At 34.6% G+C, this 19,814-nt stretch overlaps 1 protein-coding gene across 1 annotated transcript in view; it reads left to right on the forward strand.

Annotated features, from left to right (window-relative positions):
- The window catches only part of TANC2 (tetratricopeptide repeat, ankyrin repeat and coiled-coil containing 2), a 335,865-nt gene that overhangs the window by 272,331 nt on the left and 43,720 nt on the right, over positions 1–19,814 (forward strand). The window contains exons 12-18 of the mRNA XM_032236790.1: positions 1,747–1,978; positions 2,081–2,247; positions 3,251–3,858; positions 10,415–10,523; positions 11,449–11,571; positions 14,891–15,127; positions 19,500–19,685. Of these exons, the coding sequence (XP_032092681.1) occupies positions 1,747–1,978; positions 2,081–2,247; positions 3,251–3,858; positions 10,415–10,523; positions 11,449–11,571; positions 14,891–15,127; positions 19,500–19,685 (1,662 nt within the window). The remainder of the gene's footprint in view (positions 1–1,746; positions 1,979–2,080; positions 2,248–3,250; positions 3,859–10,414; positions 10,524–11,448; positions 11,572–14,890; positions 15,128–19,499; positions 19,686–19,814) is intronic.

Genomic DNA, 19,814 nt, shown 5'->3' on the forward strand with positions numbered 1-19,814 from the left:
TTGGTATATCCCATACTTTGGATTCTCACGTTAGCACAATGAAGCAAGGGCGTTGATATTACATGACATGTTCCTTCTCGATGTGTTGACGTGATAATCCAATCCCACCCTGATGACAGTCTGGTCCTGAGTCCAGGTGGGGGGGCGGACAAGGAGTTCATCAAGTCATCTGTTACATCTTCATCACTGGGAGTTAGCCAGGAGGTGCGTGGTAGAAAAAGTTATTGGATTCAGTCTCTAAAAGGAAGAAGGTGAAGTCAATACCCATGCTTTGGATTACACATCAAGAAGGAGTGTGTCAGGTAAGACCAACACCCTTTTTGCCTTTTCTTCTTCAATCCTGGGAGGAAGGAATCCTGGCTGGCTTTTGCCAGGTGAGAACTAGCCATCTCAATCATGGAATAATGAATTAGTCATTTGAGAACAATGCAAAACAAAATGCAATTAGAATTCTTTATTAGGAACATTATATCAGTGATTATTCTGAGCTGTTTTTGTAAATTTTGTATGTTTATGCAGTTGCCTTGCTGCTGACACAGACCCAATTTCCTATTTATTTGACCTTTTAATGATAATCTGGTTGCTAACTGTAATATATATGTACACCACCCAGAGCCCCCCTCTCACTGCCCTGAGCTCCTCTCTGATGGAGATGGGTGGTTAAGAAATATGAAATATAAATAAACATGATAGTTACCTGTAACTTATTATATTGCTACTTTCATTTTGTTTGGGAAATTGCCTAATATACCTTTTAGTTCTGACATTAGAAAAAAGCAAGAGAAATAAATGGGAGTGGAAAAAATCCACAGATCACCTGCTTTCTTTCTTTGGAATAAGGTATGAGAAGAAAATTAGTCCCTGAATGAAATATAGTGGTGATTTCTTACAAATGTACACTCACCCCCCCCCCCCCATGTCAATTGGTGGTTGCAACAGTATGGATTGTAGGGAAAGAGATTGTGGATTATTAACAGCCCTCTGTGATAACCTGTCATAAATGTGTTCTCTAGTACCAAGCTTTTTCTACATTAGATGACAAAAAGATTAATTTGTGGAAGGGAAATATATTAAATTTATGCAGCTGCAGTAAATCATAATTTATAGGTTGTTTTAAAAATAAAATAAAGTGATTAATATTTCAATGCAATAAAAACAGAATAAGATAAATAGTTAAATTTAGTTTTTAAAAGAATCCTTTTTATTTTTTCTCTTGTATATTAAAATTTGGTGACAGCCTTTTGAAGGACTCCAATGTTTATCTATTCTTTAGGGACAGAGGTGACAATGGCCTCCAAATAGCTTAGTGTCTCCTGAAATATTTACATATTTTATTCATTTAGTTTTAGAAATCTAAAACAAAATGTTGCTGTTTATTATACTATTTACCAAGTACTATTTCCAATGAATAGGCTAAGTCCATTGATGTTTTGAGAGTTGTACGTTTTATTTATTTTTATATTTCTTTATTTAACTTGACTCCACAGCAAATCTGATTTGGTTATAAAAAAAATAAGAGATACGGTATATATAAAACAGAGTACAGCTGAATGGAAAACAGAACCAAAAACTAGAGGCACAATCTAGAATGTATAAGAATCACTAGTCTTTAATATTTCTTTTTAGATCCCCTTAAGTTCCAGATATTTGGCAGACTTCTCTCTTCTTAATTGATTGAATGAAACAAAATATTTTTTATTTAATATGTATGTACTAAGAAACTAATGTTTGCTTCCCTTTTTATAGGTTGTTGCATATCACTATTGTCAAGCTGATAATGCCTACACCTGTCTGGTGCCCGAATTCGTACACAATGTAGCAGCCTTGCTCTGCCGTTCACCCCAGTTTGTTGCATACAGAGAGCAACTGTTGCGTGAACCACATCTACAAAGCATGCTTAGTTTGCGGTCCTGTGTTCAAGATCCTCTTGCATCTTTCCGGAGGGGAATCCTAGAACCCTTGGAAAGCCTTCATAAAGGTAGGAAATTAATTCCATAACTATAAATGGCCACATAATTGCTTAAAACATATCTAATATAATTTTGCATATATATTTCTATGTCTCTCTCACAAACTCTAGAACGGAAGATCCCAAATGAAGACTTCATCATATTGATTGATGGCTTAAATGAAGCTGAATTTCACAAACCAGATTATGGGGATACAATTGTATCATTTCTCAGCAAAACCATTGGAAAATTTCCATCCTGGCTGAAGCTAATTGTAACAGTTAGAACAAGTCTACAGGTAGATATAAGCTATGCTATATATGATCATTAATGTGATGAGCATCTATTTGTGGAAGGGGGGATTTATGCCTATTTCCATAGTAAGTATGTGCTTTGGTCAGGAGGTATGTGAAATATAAAAATAACATTATGATCCTGATAAAAGAGATACTATGTGTAATTTGTTGATCTCTTAGAAAAAACAAGAAGATAGACATCTGCTATCATTGTTTGAAATCAAATGTAAATGTAATGTGATCATTTTTAGATTCATATGAGATCCAAAGCTAAAATGTGACCTTCCATGATAAATAACTATTATAATTCAATTTTTCTGCAATCTATAAAATTCTACTGATCCATATAGCTGGATTTCCGATCTTCCTGTGTTTCATTATAAACTGCTCTTGAGATTATTCTGTTTCTCAGAAGAACCATTTGATGCAGTATAAACATATTCAGGTTTGTTAAAAAAAAAGACAAGATCCCTTTTGGACATTAGTCTTCTCATTCATTTCCAAGTATCATGAAAAATACAATTATATTTATTTATTGGATGTTTGCTCTATTCACAAATGTTTTTTTTCAAATAGCTGTGCAGTCAGAGATAAATACAGAGCTAGTAGAAAATATGAACATGTAGGAAATGTACCCATTGTCCTCACCTTATTCTTTCAATTGGATTTTAGAATTTTTAAAATGTTATTTTCTCATATCCTTGCACATTTAATAAGCCTATATGAATAAAAATTGTACTTTTTCCTGTTCCCTCTTATGCCTTGTTCTGTTTCATATCTTAGTTTGTAAGACAGTAGAAGGAACTCTGTACTATTTTCAATGCAACAGCCTAATAATAGATTAAACAAAAAAAATAGTGATTTGGTCCAAGCATAAGAAATCCAGTATATATGGTTTGGGATGCTACTTGGGAGGTAAAAGATTGCTAGTATTTATACAATCAGATATTTTATGTAAGCTTTCTTCAAGTTCTTTGTTATTTTTTTTCTCACTCTCTCCTTTAGGAAATAATAAAGTTATTGCCCTTCCATAGGATATTCCTGGATAGACTGGAAGAAAATGAAGCTATAGATCAAGATCTCCAAGCTTATATACTACACCGAATACAGAGCAGCTCGGAAATACAAAATAACATCTCTCTTAATGGCAAAATGGACAATACAACCTTTGGCAAACTCAGTTCTCATCTCAAAACCCTGAGTCAAGGATCATACCTATACCTTAAGCTCACATTTGATCTAATTGAGAAGGGCTATTTGGTGTTAAAAAGTTCCAGTTATAAGGTAGTGCCTGTCTCCCTTTCAGAAGTATATCTACTGCAGTGCAATATGAAGTTCCCAACACAGTCTTCCTTTGACCGGGTAATGCCTCTTTTAAATGTGGCAGTGGCATCTCTACATCCTTTGACAGATGAGCATATTTTTCAGGCTATCAATGCTGGAAGTATTGAAGGTACTTTAGAATGGGAGGACTTTCAGCAAAGAATGGAAAATCTTTCTATGTTTCTTATCAGACGCAGAGATATGACCCGAATGTTTGTACATCCTTCATTTCGAGAATGGTTGATTTGGAGAGATGAAGGAGAAAAGATCAAGTTTCTTTGTGATCCTAGGTAAGTAATTAACCCAATTCTGTAATGAAAGAAAGCACTTTAAAAAAATGAATGCAGTTTTGAGTTGCAATTTATAAAAATACACTCCTTGAAAGTTAATATTTCCTATAAATGTGTCAAATAAAATAATCTTTGTAAAGGATATTTCTCTCCCTGATTTTGATATATCATGACACAGTATTAGATTCCAAACAGTTTTGAGTCTTATTGGATGGCTTTGGGCCAAAATGGCAAGATTTCCTCAGTGTAAAATAATTCTGAAAGACAAACTTCATTCCTTTACAAAGCATAGGTCTATTTGAAAAAGAAGAGTTGAATAATATGCTGTGGTGACATCTCTTACTTCTGAGATTTCAAAGGGGTTTTCTTTGAGCTTTTGGGAAAGGTATCAAAGCCAAACTACGTTAGCTTGTTTATATGTGGATCTCCTCAATAAAATTTAAAGATGATATAAAGCATTTTTAAATGCTATTTTACAAAAGAAATACAGAAAAAAATAATTTACAAAAATAGTAATAGCCAACAAATTAATTAATTATGAATTCTGTTACCTTAAATAGAGATGATAATGACAGTGTTAACAATCTGGTAAGGAAAACCCATCATCAATAGGTAGTCTCAACTTTACCATGAAATTCTTGGTTGCCTATCTTGCCATAGAAATTTCCATGTGGGACTATCAAACTGAATAATAGCTATTTGGAATCTATCTTTCTTTCTTTCTTTCTTTCTTTCTATCTATCTATCTATCTATCTATCTATCTATCTATCTATCTATCTATCTATCTATCTATCTATCTATCTATCATCTATCTTAATTCCAAATAGCTATTATTCAGATTGATAGTCCCCACATGGAAACTTCTATGGCAAGATAGGCAACCAAGAATTTCATGGTAAAGTTGAGACTACACACACACACACACACACACACACACACACACACAGTCCCCCATTGTTGAATAACAATAAATAAATCTCAACAATAATAATTCCTCCCTTTGCAAAATGAATCTACAATTTATAAGATTCTACATATATTTTTGTTAAAACAATAATGTAACACTAAAAAATATCACAGATGAAAATTAATCAAGCAATTTGACAAATCTATTGTAAAAGAAAAAGAAAAACAGGTAATCCCAACAACAAAGCTAAGCTTCAAAGCCATCTCTTAAAAATAAGTTATTGAATTTAACTAACAAAAAGTCCACTAACAGCTTCTAATCTCCCATGAATCCACTATAACCATGGTTTCTGATCTCTCGAGGATAGAATAGCATCAATTGATTTTTAATATAAAGTAATTCCTTCCAGTTTATCATCTGTACTTTTCCTTAAAATTATAACTGGGATCTTTCCAAACAAGTGCATGTCACTCCCCCAAATCATAGGTCCCCATAGAGAATATCTCCACAGCACTTGTTGTTTAGTAAATTTTCCTATAAATTGGAACACAATATCTCTTTAACAGTTGTCTTCTGGTTGCATGTCATAAATCTATTCCACAAATTCCATCATCATCCTTAAGAAGGTTTAGATCATCACTCATCCATCCTATCATCTGTTGTAGCTGAGTTAATGCCGCCTTCAGCCTTTTCTAATGAGCCTCCCAGTTGCATGGCCGATTGAATTGCTGTTGCCTGAATCTGGGTATCTTCTTTAGACAGATTTAAAACTCTTGCTAATTCATCAAACTGTTTATCTAATTTTTCATTTAGAATTTGTAAGATAAAAATTTGCCCCCCCCCCAAAAAAAATTGGAATCACTGAGGAGGAGCCAGCAGCAGAAAGCAGAAACCCTAATCTTGCAGTGCTTATATAGTAGTTTCTCTAATGAGTGCATTAATATTGTATTAGACTGTAAGTGCTTTAGACAAAAAGCAGTAAACATACCATTCTATTCAGCTACTTGTGTGATTTTAGTTCCTTTTATCTTAAAGGTACCTTTCAATATTTTGGGTATTTTTCCAGTGAGAAATACCAATGATAAAGTATTTTATAAAAAAATTATCTTTAGAATTAAAACACAATGTGAATTTCAATTCACATATTGTTCCATTATTCCATTTGTAGTGTATATTATACCCCAGGTTTTTAACCCAGTTCACCATACATTATTTCAATTGTTCATGTTCTATTTCAATTTGTAGGAGGAATTTATACTTTTTAGAATTATATAAATAATTCTGTTTCAAATTCTGTCTTACCATATTCAAAACCAAAAATCCTTCCATCTCATGTTAATCTTTCTAATAATTGTACATAGGAAAATTATTGACATATGAATTCTTCTGATAGCAAATCCTCTTGATTTCGTGTTAATGTTTCTTTGGAAAAATTCTAATAAATCAGCAATTTTGCTTAGTTATCATTTCTCTTCTATAAAATGCTTCTTATGGTGACCGCCATGAAGGTACTTTTGGAAACAACTTAAATTTATATCTGTCCCACATTTAGATGGCGCATCTAACAACTTGATTTTTGAAATTATGCTAAGCTTGATTTTGTAATACCACAAATAGCCATGCCACCTAAAATTTCTCAGTGCCACCATTCTTTCAACTAAATTAAACAACAATCTGCAAAGTACAATTTTAAATCAGGTAGGCCTAAGCTGCTTCTTCCTCTAGCACTTTGGAACACTGTTTTTTTGTTTTACTGGGCACCTAAATTTAGATATATCTTTCTTCCATTGTTTATCTCAATTGTCAAAACCGGTATTGTCTGAAACAAAAAATAAAATTTTAATCACAGAAATTCTTTCCATCAATGATCATTGTAATTTTTCCCCATCTTGACATATCTCTTTTAATTTCTTTTTATGTCTTAACATAGTTTTTTGTTTGAAACTACATAAGTTCATATTTGTCAAATTAACACCCAATAAATTTACCTTTTTCTCAATCATGAAACCCATTTTGTTCATCAATTCTATTTGATCTTGTGTCTTTATATTTTTGCTAATATTTTTGTCTGTTTATTTATCTTAAAACCAGCTAGTGCACCAAATTCTTTTAATTTTCTCATTAATATTTCAATTCTGTTTAAAGGATATTTCAGTACCAAATTGTCTGCAAATCTTTGAACTTGTCTAGTCCTTTTTTCCAATCATTATCCTCTCATCTTGCCTTATATTGCTATTCAAAACTTCAAGAAACAAAATAAACAGTGGGAGCGGGGGTGCGAGATAATGGGTAGCCTTGTCTTGTTCCTGTTTGTATCTCACAAAGTTTTGTTAAATCTTCATTATCTATAATTTATTATCTCTGTGTATGCATCAGTTTCACCCATTTTATAAAATTCTCTCCAAAATTTATATCGTCTAAAATTTTAAACAAAAATGTCAATTTAAGGTCAATTTAAATTGCCAAAGACTTTGCATCTAAAAAAAATTAATGCTTCCTGTTTTTTGTTAACCTGTTCCAAATATTCTGTGTCATATATAATTCTGACATGGTCTTTTAATTCCCTTTAATGTAAAAAATATAAATAAGCTCTTGTAAAATTATTTTCAATCTATCTGCTAAAATTATTGTAAATAATTATAATCATTGATCAGTAATGATATTGATCTGTGGTTCAATGTAAACCTGCATTAATATATGTAAACTTGATACCTATACTCTTGCATGTTACCTCCCTGTAAGACAGAATTCATTTTATTTTGGAGAGATTCTAAAAGTCCATTTAAGTATGTGTAATAAGAACCTGGTAATTCATCTGATCCAGATATTTTTCCTGATTAAATCTTTTTTATGTTTAAGAGACTTCACATCTGTGTTTGCTTCTCGGTAGACCTTGGTAATTTTTTTAAATGTTTAAATTTAAAATAATCATCTATCATTTTCAGGTGCATGTCATGTACTTTGTACAAGTTAGAATTTTACTGTTTGTATAACTCCATTGTCTGCTAGTACAGAACGCCTGCTTCAAGTTTCAAAATCATCTTCTTTTCATTCTTTTTTCTTAATTTATATACTAACTCTGCCTTTGCAGTTTACTCATGAGGTGTGGCTGTCTGGAGATTAAATGAGTCTATTTCAACTTCTGCCTTCATTTGGAGGAAGATTTCAGGCATCTACCACTAGTCACTAGCCATACTCCAGTTATGACACTGGTTCCTCACCTCAAACACAATTAGATTGCCATAAATCATCCCTGGAAGTCTATTTCCAGAAAAATTATCATTAGAAAGATTTTAAGTGATTTTAAAAATATCACTAGTTAACACAGATTCTTTCAGATGAACTGTTAATGTAACCAAAACATTATATGAAATTAACAAGGATTCATTTGTGTATCAGAACAAACAAACAAGACATTTTTATAAGGATCCAATCTAAAAAATAGTTCCTGGAGCCTAGGATACAAAACACTCATATCTTTTTAAAGCATGATGTACCCTCAATTATCTTTCAATTTAAATTATTGCAGATAATTTTGCATTATTATTCAAATTTGATTATTAATACATTTTGGAGGAGGGTAACTATCCAATTGAAAGTTCATAACAACATTTATATCTCCTTCAAGAATTCATTATTCAAAAAATAGTAAATAATTTTGGAAATTATTTATAAATTGCTTCCAGATTATCTTTTGTGGGGCCATTAAAGTTTACCTTAACAATATGAAAAACATATATCTTCAATCAGCCAATAAAGTATCATTCATTATCTAAAAATGCTTGAACCATAACATCATATTTTGGCATTTTTCTAGTCATTCTTATAAAAGAAAGTTTATTTTAATATTATGCCCAGAGTAATGTTTTTGTGAGATGGATGGTGATATTAATATGATATCAGTATAAAAACACATATATAATCAATATTCCAGTGGTTTAAATTGTATTATGGGGTTTATGAAATACTCATGAGAGTGAAAGCAATTTGCTTCATAGAAGCTACCTGCTCCATTCTTATCATTTTTTCAATTTATGTCTGAGAAAAAGAGAATATGTTTGGTGTAGTAGTTAAGGAATCAGCTATTAAGTAGGAGACTGTGAGTTCTAGACCTGCTTCAGGCATGTTGCCAGCTGGCAAGTCATTCTCAGTCCTAGGAAGAAAGCAGTAGCAAACTATTTGCAAAAATGCTGTGAAGAAAACTTGCAAGGGCTTATTCAGGCACTTGTCAGCAGCTGACTTGAAGGCACAGACATACAGAGAGAGAAATACCACTGAAGTATAATCAATCAAAAGAAGTGAAAATCTATTCATTAGTAGCAAGGTCTAAAATCTTCATTAATCTTTTGATAGGATTTAAGTATTAAGTATATATACACAAATTATTATTCTGCTCTACAAGAATTCAAAGAAAATTACAAGCAGGGGGCACTAATTACAACCAAGATAGTGAAGAAGAAAATCACATTTGAAAACTCATACTTGATAAATGTATTTTTCATGTTATAAAGGTAACTCTACTTACATGTCAGTAATTTTATTCAGTCTAACACAAGGAGATAATTTTCATGAAATTAAAAGTTGAATAGCATTTGATTTCAGTTAAATGAAATTCAATTTACCGTATTTTTCGGAGTATAAGACACACCTTTTTCCCTCAAAAAAGAGGTTGAAAATCTGGGTGCGTCTTATACACCGAATACAACATTTCTTGGCTCCCGAAGCCCCGTTCCCTTCACCAGAACCTCTAGGAAGCTTTTAGAGAGCTCCTGGGGGCTGGGGAGGGCAGAAATGAGCAAAAAACGAGCCGTTTTTTGCTCCCCCAGCAACTCTATAAGCCTCCATAAGGCTATGCCTGCAAATTTTTTTTGACAAAAAATGCCCCTGTTTTTGTGAAAAATGGGCCATTTTTTGCTCATTTCTAGTCTCCTCGGGAGCACTCTGCAAATCCCCCAAGGCTATTCATGCCTTTTTTTAAAAAAAATGGGCCTGTTTTTGCGAAAAATAGGCCATTTTTGGGAGGTTTGCAGAGTGCAAAAACTTTTTTTCTCCCTTTTGGAAAGCTCTTCAACCAATTGATGAGCATTAGATTGATCAAGTGCTGTGCCAGCAAAAACAAAGCCTTAGGTGCTGCAAATTGTCAACGATTTCCTTCTCCAGCCCGTGGATAAATACACCTGGAAACATCTACCTGCCTACCTACTCTCTCTTTCTCCCTCTCTACTTATCTACTGTATTTCTCCCCCATATCTATGTACTTACCTACTCTCTCTCCCTACCTATCTACCATATTTCTATTTCTCTCTCTCTATCCCTCTACCTACCTACTTACATATACTCTCTCCCTACCTACCTACTGTATTTCTCTCCCTCTCTTATCTACCTAGCTACTTTTTTAAAAATTTGCTTCTTCAAAACTTGGGTGTGTCTTATACTCCTAAAAATACGGTATATAGCAAAACTTTCTCATATAAATAAATTGTATAAATGAGATCAATACTTTTCTAGGATCTTGCTGTTAAATTTAATTACATGTGTTGAAGTTATACCTTTGGGTTCCTTTTCCCATTATGTTTGTTCTCTCTCCTTCTCCCCTCTCTTCCCTCTCTGCCTCCTCCCTCCCTCCCTCCCTCCCCCCCTCTCTCTAGGAGTGGTCATACTTTACTTGCCTTTTGGTTTTCCCGTCAAGAGGGAAAACTCAACAGGCAGCAGACGATTGAATTGGGCCATCATATTCTCAAAGCACACATCTTTAAGGTAAGCAGAAAAAAATGGTAACATATTTTTGCTGGATTCTGTGTATTGGTGTGTATTGCTGTTATAATAAAGCATAAATAATGTTTACCTTCTGAGTTGTATATTGTAGTTTAGTCAGTTAACAAGGAAGATCAAGTTTCCATTCTCAGATTAGCTCACTACCAAAACCATCTAACAAGAAAAGAGGAAACTTAACAATGTTCCTGCATGTTTTTTCTGTTGTTATCAGACACAGCAAAAAATAATTTTAAATCTTTGATTGACACAATTTCATTCATTATTAAATCTTTCTCATCCAAAATGTAGAAAATGGAACAGTAGATAAATATACTAAAGGACAGTATGAATGATTATTTTTATCTTACCTCTCTCTTGTGAATCTGGTGAGCAAGATTCATAAGAGTCTTGAAAATAATCTGTTTTTGACTTGGGAATTGGAGATCCTCTTCTAAAAATGTGTTATAATTGATAAATCCTCATTAAAGTATTTTTCCATGGTTGAAATATAATTTGTAGATCAGAAATAATTTTATAGGCTTTTAGTAAAGCCCAAGATCTTTAAAAAATGGAAGCATTAAAACTGTCATAAAAATGTGTCTATAGGAATCCTAATTTCAGTGACAGATGATCTAATGCTAAACAGTCACACCAGTCTGATTATTTTTATATCTGATTCAGGATTAGAGAGGTATAAGAAAAATTACTAAGTGACAATAGAAATGATCATTAGTACTCTGGCTTTTTTTTTCTTTGAGCATAGCATTTAAAATATTCCATCTATTACAGTATTTTTGCAATGTCTTAAAGAAATTATTTAGTTTTAACTTTAAATTACTGCTAGTAGATATGAGATTAAATTGTTCATGAGGTTTAATTACAAATGAAAATAAATGTTTTGAGTTTATATACTGTTTATCTTTTTCAGGGGCTTAGTAAAAAAGTTGGTGTTTCTTCCTCAATTCTTCAAGGGCTTTGGATTTCTTATAGCTCAGAAGGTCTTTCCATGGCACTGGCTTCTCTACGCAATTTGTACACACCCAATATAAAGGTACTAGAAATGGAGATTGCCTTTTAAGTTCCAGATGGTAGAGACCAAATCCTCTTGTGATTTTGTCAAAACAGCAGCTTTGAGTTTAAATAGAAACTTGGGTTTGATATGAAAACTCTATTAATGCCAAGAGATGCTCTCTCTTAGAAAAAAAACCAATAACTTATTTTTTAAAACCAACACCATGCTAGGTAGACAACGTTTTAAGTGTAGGGTCCTTTTGTGGAACATATTGTCCTCTATATCTTCTGCTCATTCCAGAGTGGAACAAGTTATCTATTCTACTCATTTCATTAAGCAAAGCCAATGTTTTGATAGATGTTCCTATTGGAAACAACAATCCTTCCCACTTAGTTTAGTTTACATTATTGTCATTGCACCTTGTACAACAAAATTAAATGCCATCTTCAGCGTACGTTATAATTATAAAAATAAAACACAGACACACACATCCTGCATATTCTATACAACTGAATTGAAAACTCGATATTTCATTAACATTGCACTATAAAGTAGAATTCAATATAGTTACTGCCTTGGGATAGAAGTTGTTTTTCAGCCTATTTGTCCTTGTTTTTATTATCCTGTACCATCTGCCAGATGGTAACACTTCTGGTTTTGCCTTGATCCAGAAAACAAATCTCCATTTAGTTGTGCATAGGTTTTTGACATTACATCAGAGCAAAATAGAGAATATCCTTGTTTGGCCTGTTTCAGGCAACCTGGTTCACTTTTGTTTCAGAAACAGGTAGTCCTCAACTTACAACTACAATTGGGGTCAGAACTTCCATTGCTAAGAGGGGTGACTGTTAAATGAGTTTGTGCCTGATTTTATGATCTTTTTTTGCTATAGTTATTAAATGAATCACATGGTCATTAAGCAACTTCAGCTTCCCCATTGACTTTTTTTGTTGAAGTCAGCTGGCAGTTACCTGACCCTGGGACACCACAATCAACATAAATGCATGCTGATTGCCAAGCACTCAGATTTTGATCATGGTTCCATGGAATTCCAGTTGTAAGTTTGAGGCTCAGTCATAAGTATAAGGATTAAACATTTTTCAGCACCATCATAACTTTGAATAGTTGCTAAGCAAATTGTTCAGAGACTTTACAAAGTGAAGGATTACTTGTAACAGAAATTTAGCAAGATTTATTTTCATATTCCAATGGACTATTTTTCCATTTTTTCTTCCCTTTATTTCTATCAAGATCTATCAGTATGATAAATTATGATTTCCATATATTTGAAGGTATTTCTCCAAATTATCAGATCCAGTTTCCTTTCTTCTCAGGACATTTTGCCAAGTGTTTTAATATATCTTTGTTTGATATAGTTAATGTAAGTTGTTGTATTTTATCTGTTCATTCATTCATTTGGTTTAGACAACTCCAGACAAACTCTAGGCAGCTAATAGTATAGCAACAAATCACAAAGTATATAATCTATGTAGAAAGCATTTAATGAAATGACAAATCAAGCTATCAATACAGAAGTATATATTACACACCCAGCAAGAGGCTGCAGCTCACCTTGCTCAGGGTCTGGGAGGAAAAGCAGACACTTCAGAACACTGTCCTACCTGAATTTCAGAGTGATTTTCATTCTAGAAGGCAGATGCTGTAACAGAGAAGTCATGCTTTCTGGGTCTCAGTAGGTGACATTGTTTGATTGAGGGAACCCAGAGCATGCCAAACCCTGTTGCTTTGAACTAGCTGGGCAGACTCTACAGGATATAAATAGTCCCTCAAGTAATTAGACGTTATGTAGGGCTTTATACATCATAACAGCACCTTGGATTGCCCCCAGCAGCAAACTGGCTACTGATGCGATTTGCAAAGCAAGACTGTCATGTGAACACACTGAGATGTATCTGTCACTGTCCATGCCACTATACTCTGACCTAGTTGAAGCTACCAAGTGGTTTCAAGGACAGCTTTGTAGAGCATATTGCAGCAATAGAAAAATTTATTAATTCATGTATTAATTTTATATCTTGCCTTTCTAACAGCAAATGGAGTTCAGAATGTTAGGAGATAAAAAATAATATTTCTTTACAATTCATCAAGAATTTTAGAAGGCATGCAAATAATAAGCAAAACAAACAAGAATGGACAAGTCGGTATATTCTCTCCATCCTGATCCTAAAGTTGTTCTCAACCAAGTCCATTCTGTAACTTTTTGTGTGGATTTTTAAGAAATAATATATGAAAATTCTAAAAAATCTTCACAGATTCTTTAAATTTTTACTCTTTATCCCAATGTGTACCTATCATACATAATCAATTTTACACTTGCACCCCTTCTATTATTGTTTTGGTTTTTTTTTAATAAATCTGTGGCTAAGATATTTTAGTGGGAAGGATAACCCATGAATGTATATATTCAAGAAGGCTAGAATACTATTTGTCCCTTTCTTTCTTTGCCAGCAGTAATATTTTAAAAACATTTTCTATCTCTTTCTTTATAAAGATCTAGCAGTTCTTGAAATTTATTAAGTTCATACACATCATATGAGTTATACACCTGCACAGAATTCTATCTAAAATCTGACTAAATCAATCTAATGGGAATCATTTAGTCATATATTAATTTTATTAAACTTTTAGGCTGGAAGCAGATTGGCAACCAATGGAGATTCTGCACAATTGCATTCTGGAGCAGCTGTAACTGGTGCATGTTATTGTTTCACTTTTCCTAATTAATTTCCTATGCAAAGCTTAAACTAGGAGCAGAAAGAATGAGAGAATATTTTTTGAACTTTTATTTGGCTTTTTGTAAATTTTCCACATAAGATGAGAAGAATATAATCTTAGGCTAAAATTGATCAGACTTAGGTAGAACCTATTCAGGACTTTCTACAGTCCACAGAATTTTTCGTTAGACTCCCATTCTCCATGTGATTAGGCACAGCTCAGGCTACAATCTGGAGTCTTGGGCTAAGATGTTTAAAGCCCCTTCTGAGTTTACTTATGTCCAGATACACTATATATTATATTGTATTTTTTCTTTTGTTGTATTGTGAGGCCCCAGTGCCCTTTGGAGTTGGATGGCACCTAAATCAAATGAATTAAATTAAATGTATACATAATTATTCAAAGCATTGTAGCTATAATAGTGAGTAATCATTCATTATATTCATCTCTATTCTTCTCATTCTAGTTTTCCAAAGAATTGCTATCCAATTGAACATCAACTCTGGGGAGAGTTGGTACCAAAAACATTGAATTTTCAATTCAGAAAATCAAATTTTCTCAGGTGTTAGAAATCTGGAGAATATTGCTCTAATATATTACTACTCTGTTTCTTGTTGCATAGGTCAGTCGTCTGCTGATCTTGGGAGGTGCCAATATCAATTACAGGACTGAAGTGCTAAACAATGCCCCAATTTTGTGTGTCCAGTCTCACCTTGGTTACTCTGAGATGGTGGCCTTGTTGTTGGAGTTTGGAGCAAACGTTGATTCTTCTTCTGAAAGTGGCTTAACATCTCTTGGTTATGCTGCTGCTGCTGGATATTTAAGCATTGTGGCACTTTTATGCAAGAAGAGAGCCAAGGTGATGAAGGAGTTGGAATGGGTGACTGCTAAGTTGGCATAGCTATCTAGAACACTAAAGTGGGGTTGGGGTGTGATATGGTAGAATTGCTCTTTAATTTATTTGAAACAGATAAGTGACTATATTTTTCTGATTAAATAACTAGTGGAAGAATAAAATATTTAGATATTAGGGATGTGCATTTCATAGTTGAATCTGAAAAGGTGCTATGGAGCAGGCATGGGCATACATGATACATCTATTAACAATCATTTAAAACTGCTGTATTTTTGTGGGTATATTTGATAATCTTGCAATCATAAGAAAAATATTTATTTCAGTTCAGGATGAGTAGCAGGATGTGACATGCTGTTATAGAGCACGTGGCTGATTGAATGGATGAGAAGATCTCAGCATTATTTGTATGAAGTGGTATTATAAACTTTTCCAGCTCTTTGAAAAAGCTGAAGATCTAAACTGAAATGCAATCTGTACAATACTCTGGTGAATTGCATATGTAAAAAACACAGTACATTGGAAACTAGTATTTCCCAGGATAGGAATGTAGAATATGTCAACAATGTACTAGTACCTCACATTATGCATGAGAAATTCAAGCAAAGAAGAGGAAAAAATAGAAAAAAGGAGTGCCAGGGTTAAACTCTGGTATAAGGAAAAACTGCACCCTCATTTTGGCAGAGGGCATTCAAGTGTCTTCAGGTGTTTGACAAATCAAAAAATTTAATTAATCATATTACACCAAGTGCCTAGATTGCTTTTATTGAGTTTGAGTCTGATAAATAGCTTGATTTCCCTTTCTACACTTCTGCATCAGTGAGAGGAATACTGCCACATACACATTTGGGATTCAGAACAATAACTACTGCCCAGTTAAGACATTGTTTCAACATATATGTAAAACAGCTACTCAATTCAACCAGTTAATCCAGAACTTGAATAATTTAGCCCAGCAGGTTCAACAAAACATGTCACTACTGCAGACTACATAGCAGAAGAGATAGCAGAAGGTATATTTGTAGTAGGTACCTGCATCATTGCAAGACAAATACAACAAATCCAAACTAAATTTACTATCTTTCAAGTAAAGAAAATGCAAACTTCCATGAGACTGAGGACTTTCATATCAGCAAGCCAAAATACCAGGCAGGTGACAGCAAAATCAAGATTGGCCAGTGTGGGAGCAGTGATTGTTTCACCACCAAAATTAAAGGGTGTACAATTCAATTATGACATGCCTCTGAAATATAATATAAAACATGTAAAGATGTACTGATTAGTGCATCAGAACATATCAAATAGAGAGTCCTCAATTTACAACCATATTTGGGGTCAGAATTTCTGATACAAAGCATGATTTGTATATTCAAATGACCACATGACTTAGCAACAATAGTCTCAGCAGTCCCAGTTGCTGCCATTGACCAAGAATCACAGGTCCTTAAATGTACCAATTCCAAACTAAGCCATTCTGGGCTTGATCCCTCCTAGCCCTGAAATAAGGGATTGTGTCCAACTCTTCTCACCTCACCTACTTACTCCACATTTCTGTCCTTTTCGTCATCTAACACCCTGCCTTGCAAGGCAGCAAACAACCCCTGATTGCATGGTTCTTGGGCTGCTTGCCATGCTCTGGAAAGTTGCAGTCACTCCAGCTCAATCACAGTCAGTGACCTTTACCATCTGGAAAGCCTCTGTCGCCCTGGACCTTTACTGGCTTGTTGTTCCCACTGCTAATGAGGCATGCCTAGCCAGGCTGCTGGGTCAGGCTTGGGTAGGCTTTTCCTATGAAAAGAGGAGCCCTAAAACTACAGCATATAAAAAAGCTGTTTGTGGGCCAGATTGGGACTGGGTTTTCATTGGGGGGGGGGGGGAATGCCAAAAACAGCACCAGCTTCAATGCAAAATCCAACTCCAGTCAATCCAGCCCAGAAGTGCAACAAAAAGGAGATTTTTTTAAATAATTAGATTATGGCAACCTGTTTCCGACCTTGGGATACATTTTTAATTGACTTTATAACTGATCAAATTTTAGAGCTAAACCACTTGATTTTTGATGGGAACATAATCATGGCACATATTTAGTGGAACTTATTTCAACAGCTGGGATGTTGTATTCAATCTGTTCTTGGTAAATCCTTCATAATTAATTCAGAAGAATAAAAGAGTAAATTCTACATTAGAACAATTTATTTATTTGTTTCCCTCATTCAATATATGAGAGAATGTACTTTTAATTCAGGTCTCCCATCAGCTGCCATCTTTGAATTCACTTATAGCTACCATCGGCGGGTGTGTGTGTTTCTGAGTATCTTCTGCTTTTGAATATACCAGAAGCTTCCTTCAGGAGTTTTAGGCAGGTCACTCCTTCAAAAATTACAATATACTGAACTAAATATTCCTATCAATACTTTCATAACTGTCAACATCAGGATGGGCTCCCTCCACCAATGTAATAAAATAATAGATTGGGGTTTTCTATCAACCATCTACCCTCTAAGAATTATCAAGAAGCTGGGCTATGCTTATTGGTTAATTTTTCATAGTGACACAGTGAAATGGCCTTTACTTGCAGTTTTCTTACACGCTAACAATACTCAATTTGTAATCATTCGATAATAATTCAGATATACCCATTATCATGCACACATCAGCTCTACTGCCTCTTCCAATCTTAATAAATGGGGAGGAGTGTATTTTAGAGTCTTGACTCAGGAGAGGCAATTTGAACATTGATTTATTGGAAAGGACAGTCGGTGTATACTTGGGTGGCCATGATTGCTATGCATATACCCTGCTCCCTATGCTTACACAGAAGCCATAACTATTTGTGATCCCAGCTATTACTGAAGTAGGGGGACTTTGATGAAGCAGGAGAGGCTGAACATGGGTGAGCAGGAAAGAGTAGCATAGTGACTCGCCAATTACTTCTCAGATTTGCAGACTAGAGAAGACTGTATTGCTGGAAAGGAAGATCTGAAGTAATAGGTATCTTAACTGGCTCTGGTTGAAGCAGGGTCTTAGCAGTGATGAAAATGAATTAGTGGAAGGAAGAACACTATTCATTTTTGAAACTTGTTCTATTAGAAAGAAGAACTTTCTGTGATGGGAGACAGAGAATGAGAGGGGAAATGCCACCCATCTAAGGGGTATTTCCTGATTCTTCCAATCAAACAGAGAGGATGGGAATGGAGAATGTGAAGAAGAAGATGGTGAAGTGGATGCACTGGGAGCTAGAATTGTCAATATTTCAGAAGGCAACTGCTACCTAACACTAAACATAAGAAACAAAAGGAAAATGTTAGAGTTTGGATTTCATTTTCATCACTAGCTAAAATCCATAGAATTATTAGGGTGGCTTGTAAATAATTTTACTGTCAGTCAACTTACAATATCAGTTGGGACTGGGATTCCCATCGATAAATGATGCGGTTGTAAAATATCACCACCTACTTAGCGATGGCAATCCCTTGCAGTTTCAATTGTTGTCATTAACCAAATCCCACAGTTGTTTGACAAGGCAACTTTCTGCCAGTTTCCAACAACCAAAGTTCATGGGAAAGTCAGCAACAAGCTGTAAGTCCTACACTGCGAAACAGATAAGTAGCTGCTGGTGATGATAAGAGTGATAGTAGATGGGGAGAGGAAGAGGGAAAGGGAGGATGCACAAGGAGCTGCATAAGAGGTGAGTCAAGAAAAGTGTGCAAAGGTGTGGGGATGAATAGGGAATCAAGAAGGGTGCAAGAGTTTAGCGCAAGTTGGGGACAGGATGGGAGTGAGGGTGAAGTGCAGATATAAGTGCAAACCTGTTGATAAACACACAGATCACAATAGCAATAGCAATAGCAGTTAGACTTATATACCGTTTCATAGGGCTTTCAGCCCTCTCTAAGCGGTTTACAGAGTCAGCATATTGCCCCCAACAACAATCCGGGTCCTCATTTTACCCACCTTGGAAGGATGGAAAACTGAGTCAACCCTGAGCCGGTGAGATTTGAACTGCAGAACTGCAGAACTGCAGTCAGCTGAAGTAGCCTGCAGTGCTGCATTTAGCCACTGCGCCACCTCGGCTCAGTGGCACATATGGCACAACCATATGTCCATAGTGATGTTGGGACGCCAAACTTCCAACGACAGGGCATAGCCATCATTTGGCATTGTAACTTTGAACATTTGCTAAATGAATGGCTATAGGTCAAGGACTACTTATATTATAGAACAACTGTTTTCAAAGGACACCTCATTTTATTCTGCCTAATTCTGCACATATTTGGCCAGAGAAACATAGTAGAAATATTTATATAGGAATATTGCATTGTAATGATAGTTACTGAAACATTTTAATTTTAATTGTGGTTTTCCTTTTGTTGCCAAGGTGGATCACTTGGACAAGAATGGTCAATGTGCATTGGTACATGCAGCTCTTAGAGGCCACCTGGAGGTTGTCAAATTTTTGATTCAGTGTGACTGGACAATGGCTGGACAGCTACAAGGAGTGTTCAAAAAAAGCCAGGCCATCCAACAAGCACTCATTGCTGCTGCTAGCATGGGATATACTGAGGTAAACTGTTACATAGTCTTGCTGAATGGCTAGGTAGCCTTCAAATTAGATATATTTATTCAAGATCCTGGTTAATAACTCTTTATTGAAGTTTGAAAGAAGTTAAATAATTGCCACTATTCAGGTAGA

Source organism: Thamnophis elegans, chromosome Z (genome assembly GCF_009769535.1).
Source record: "Thamnophis elegans isolate rThaEle1 chromosome Z, rThaEle1.pri, whole genome shotgun sequence".
In the NCBI taxonomy this organism is placed as follows: Eukaryota; Metazoa; Chordata; class Lepidosauria; order Squamata; family Colubridae; genus Thamnophis; species Thamnophis elegans.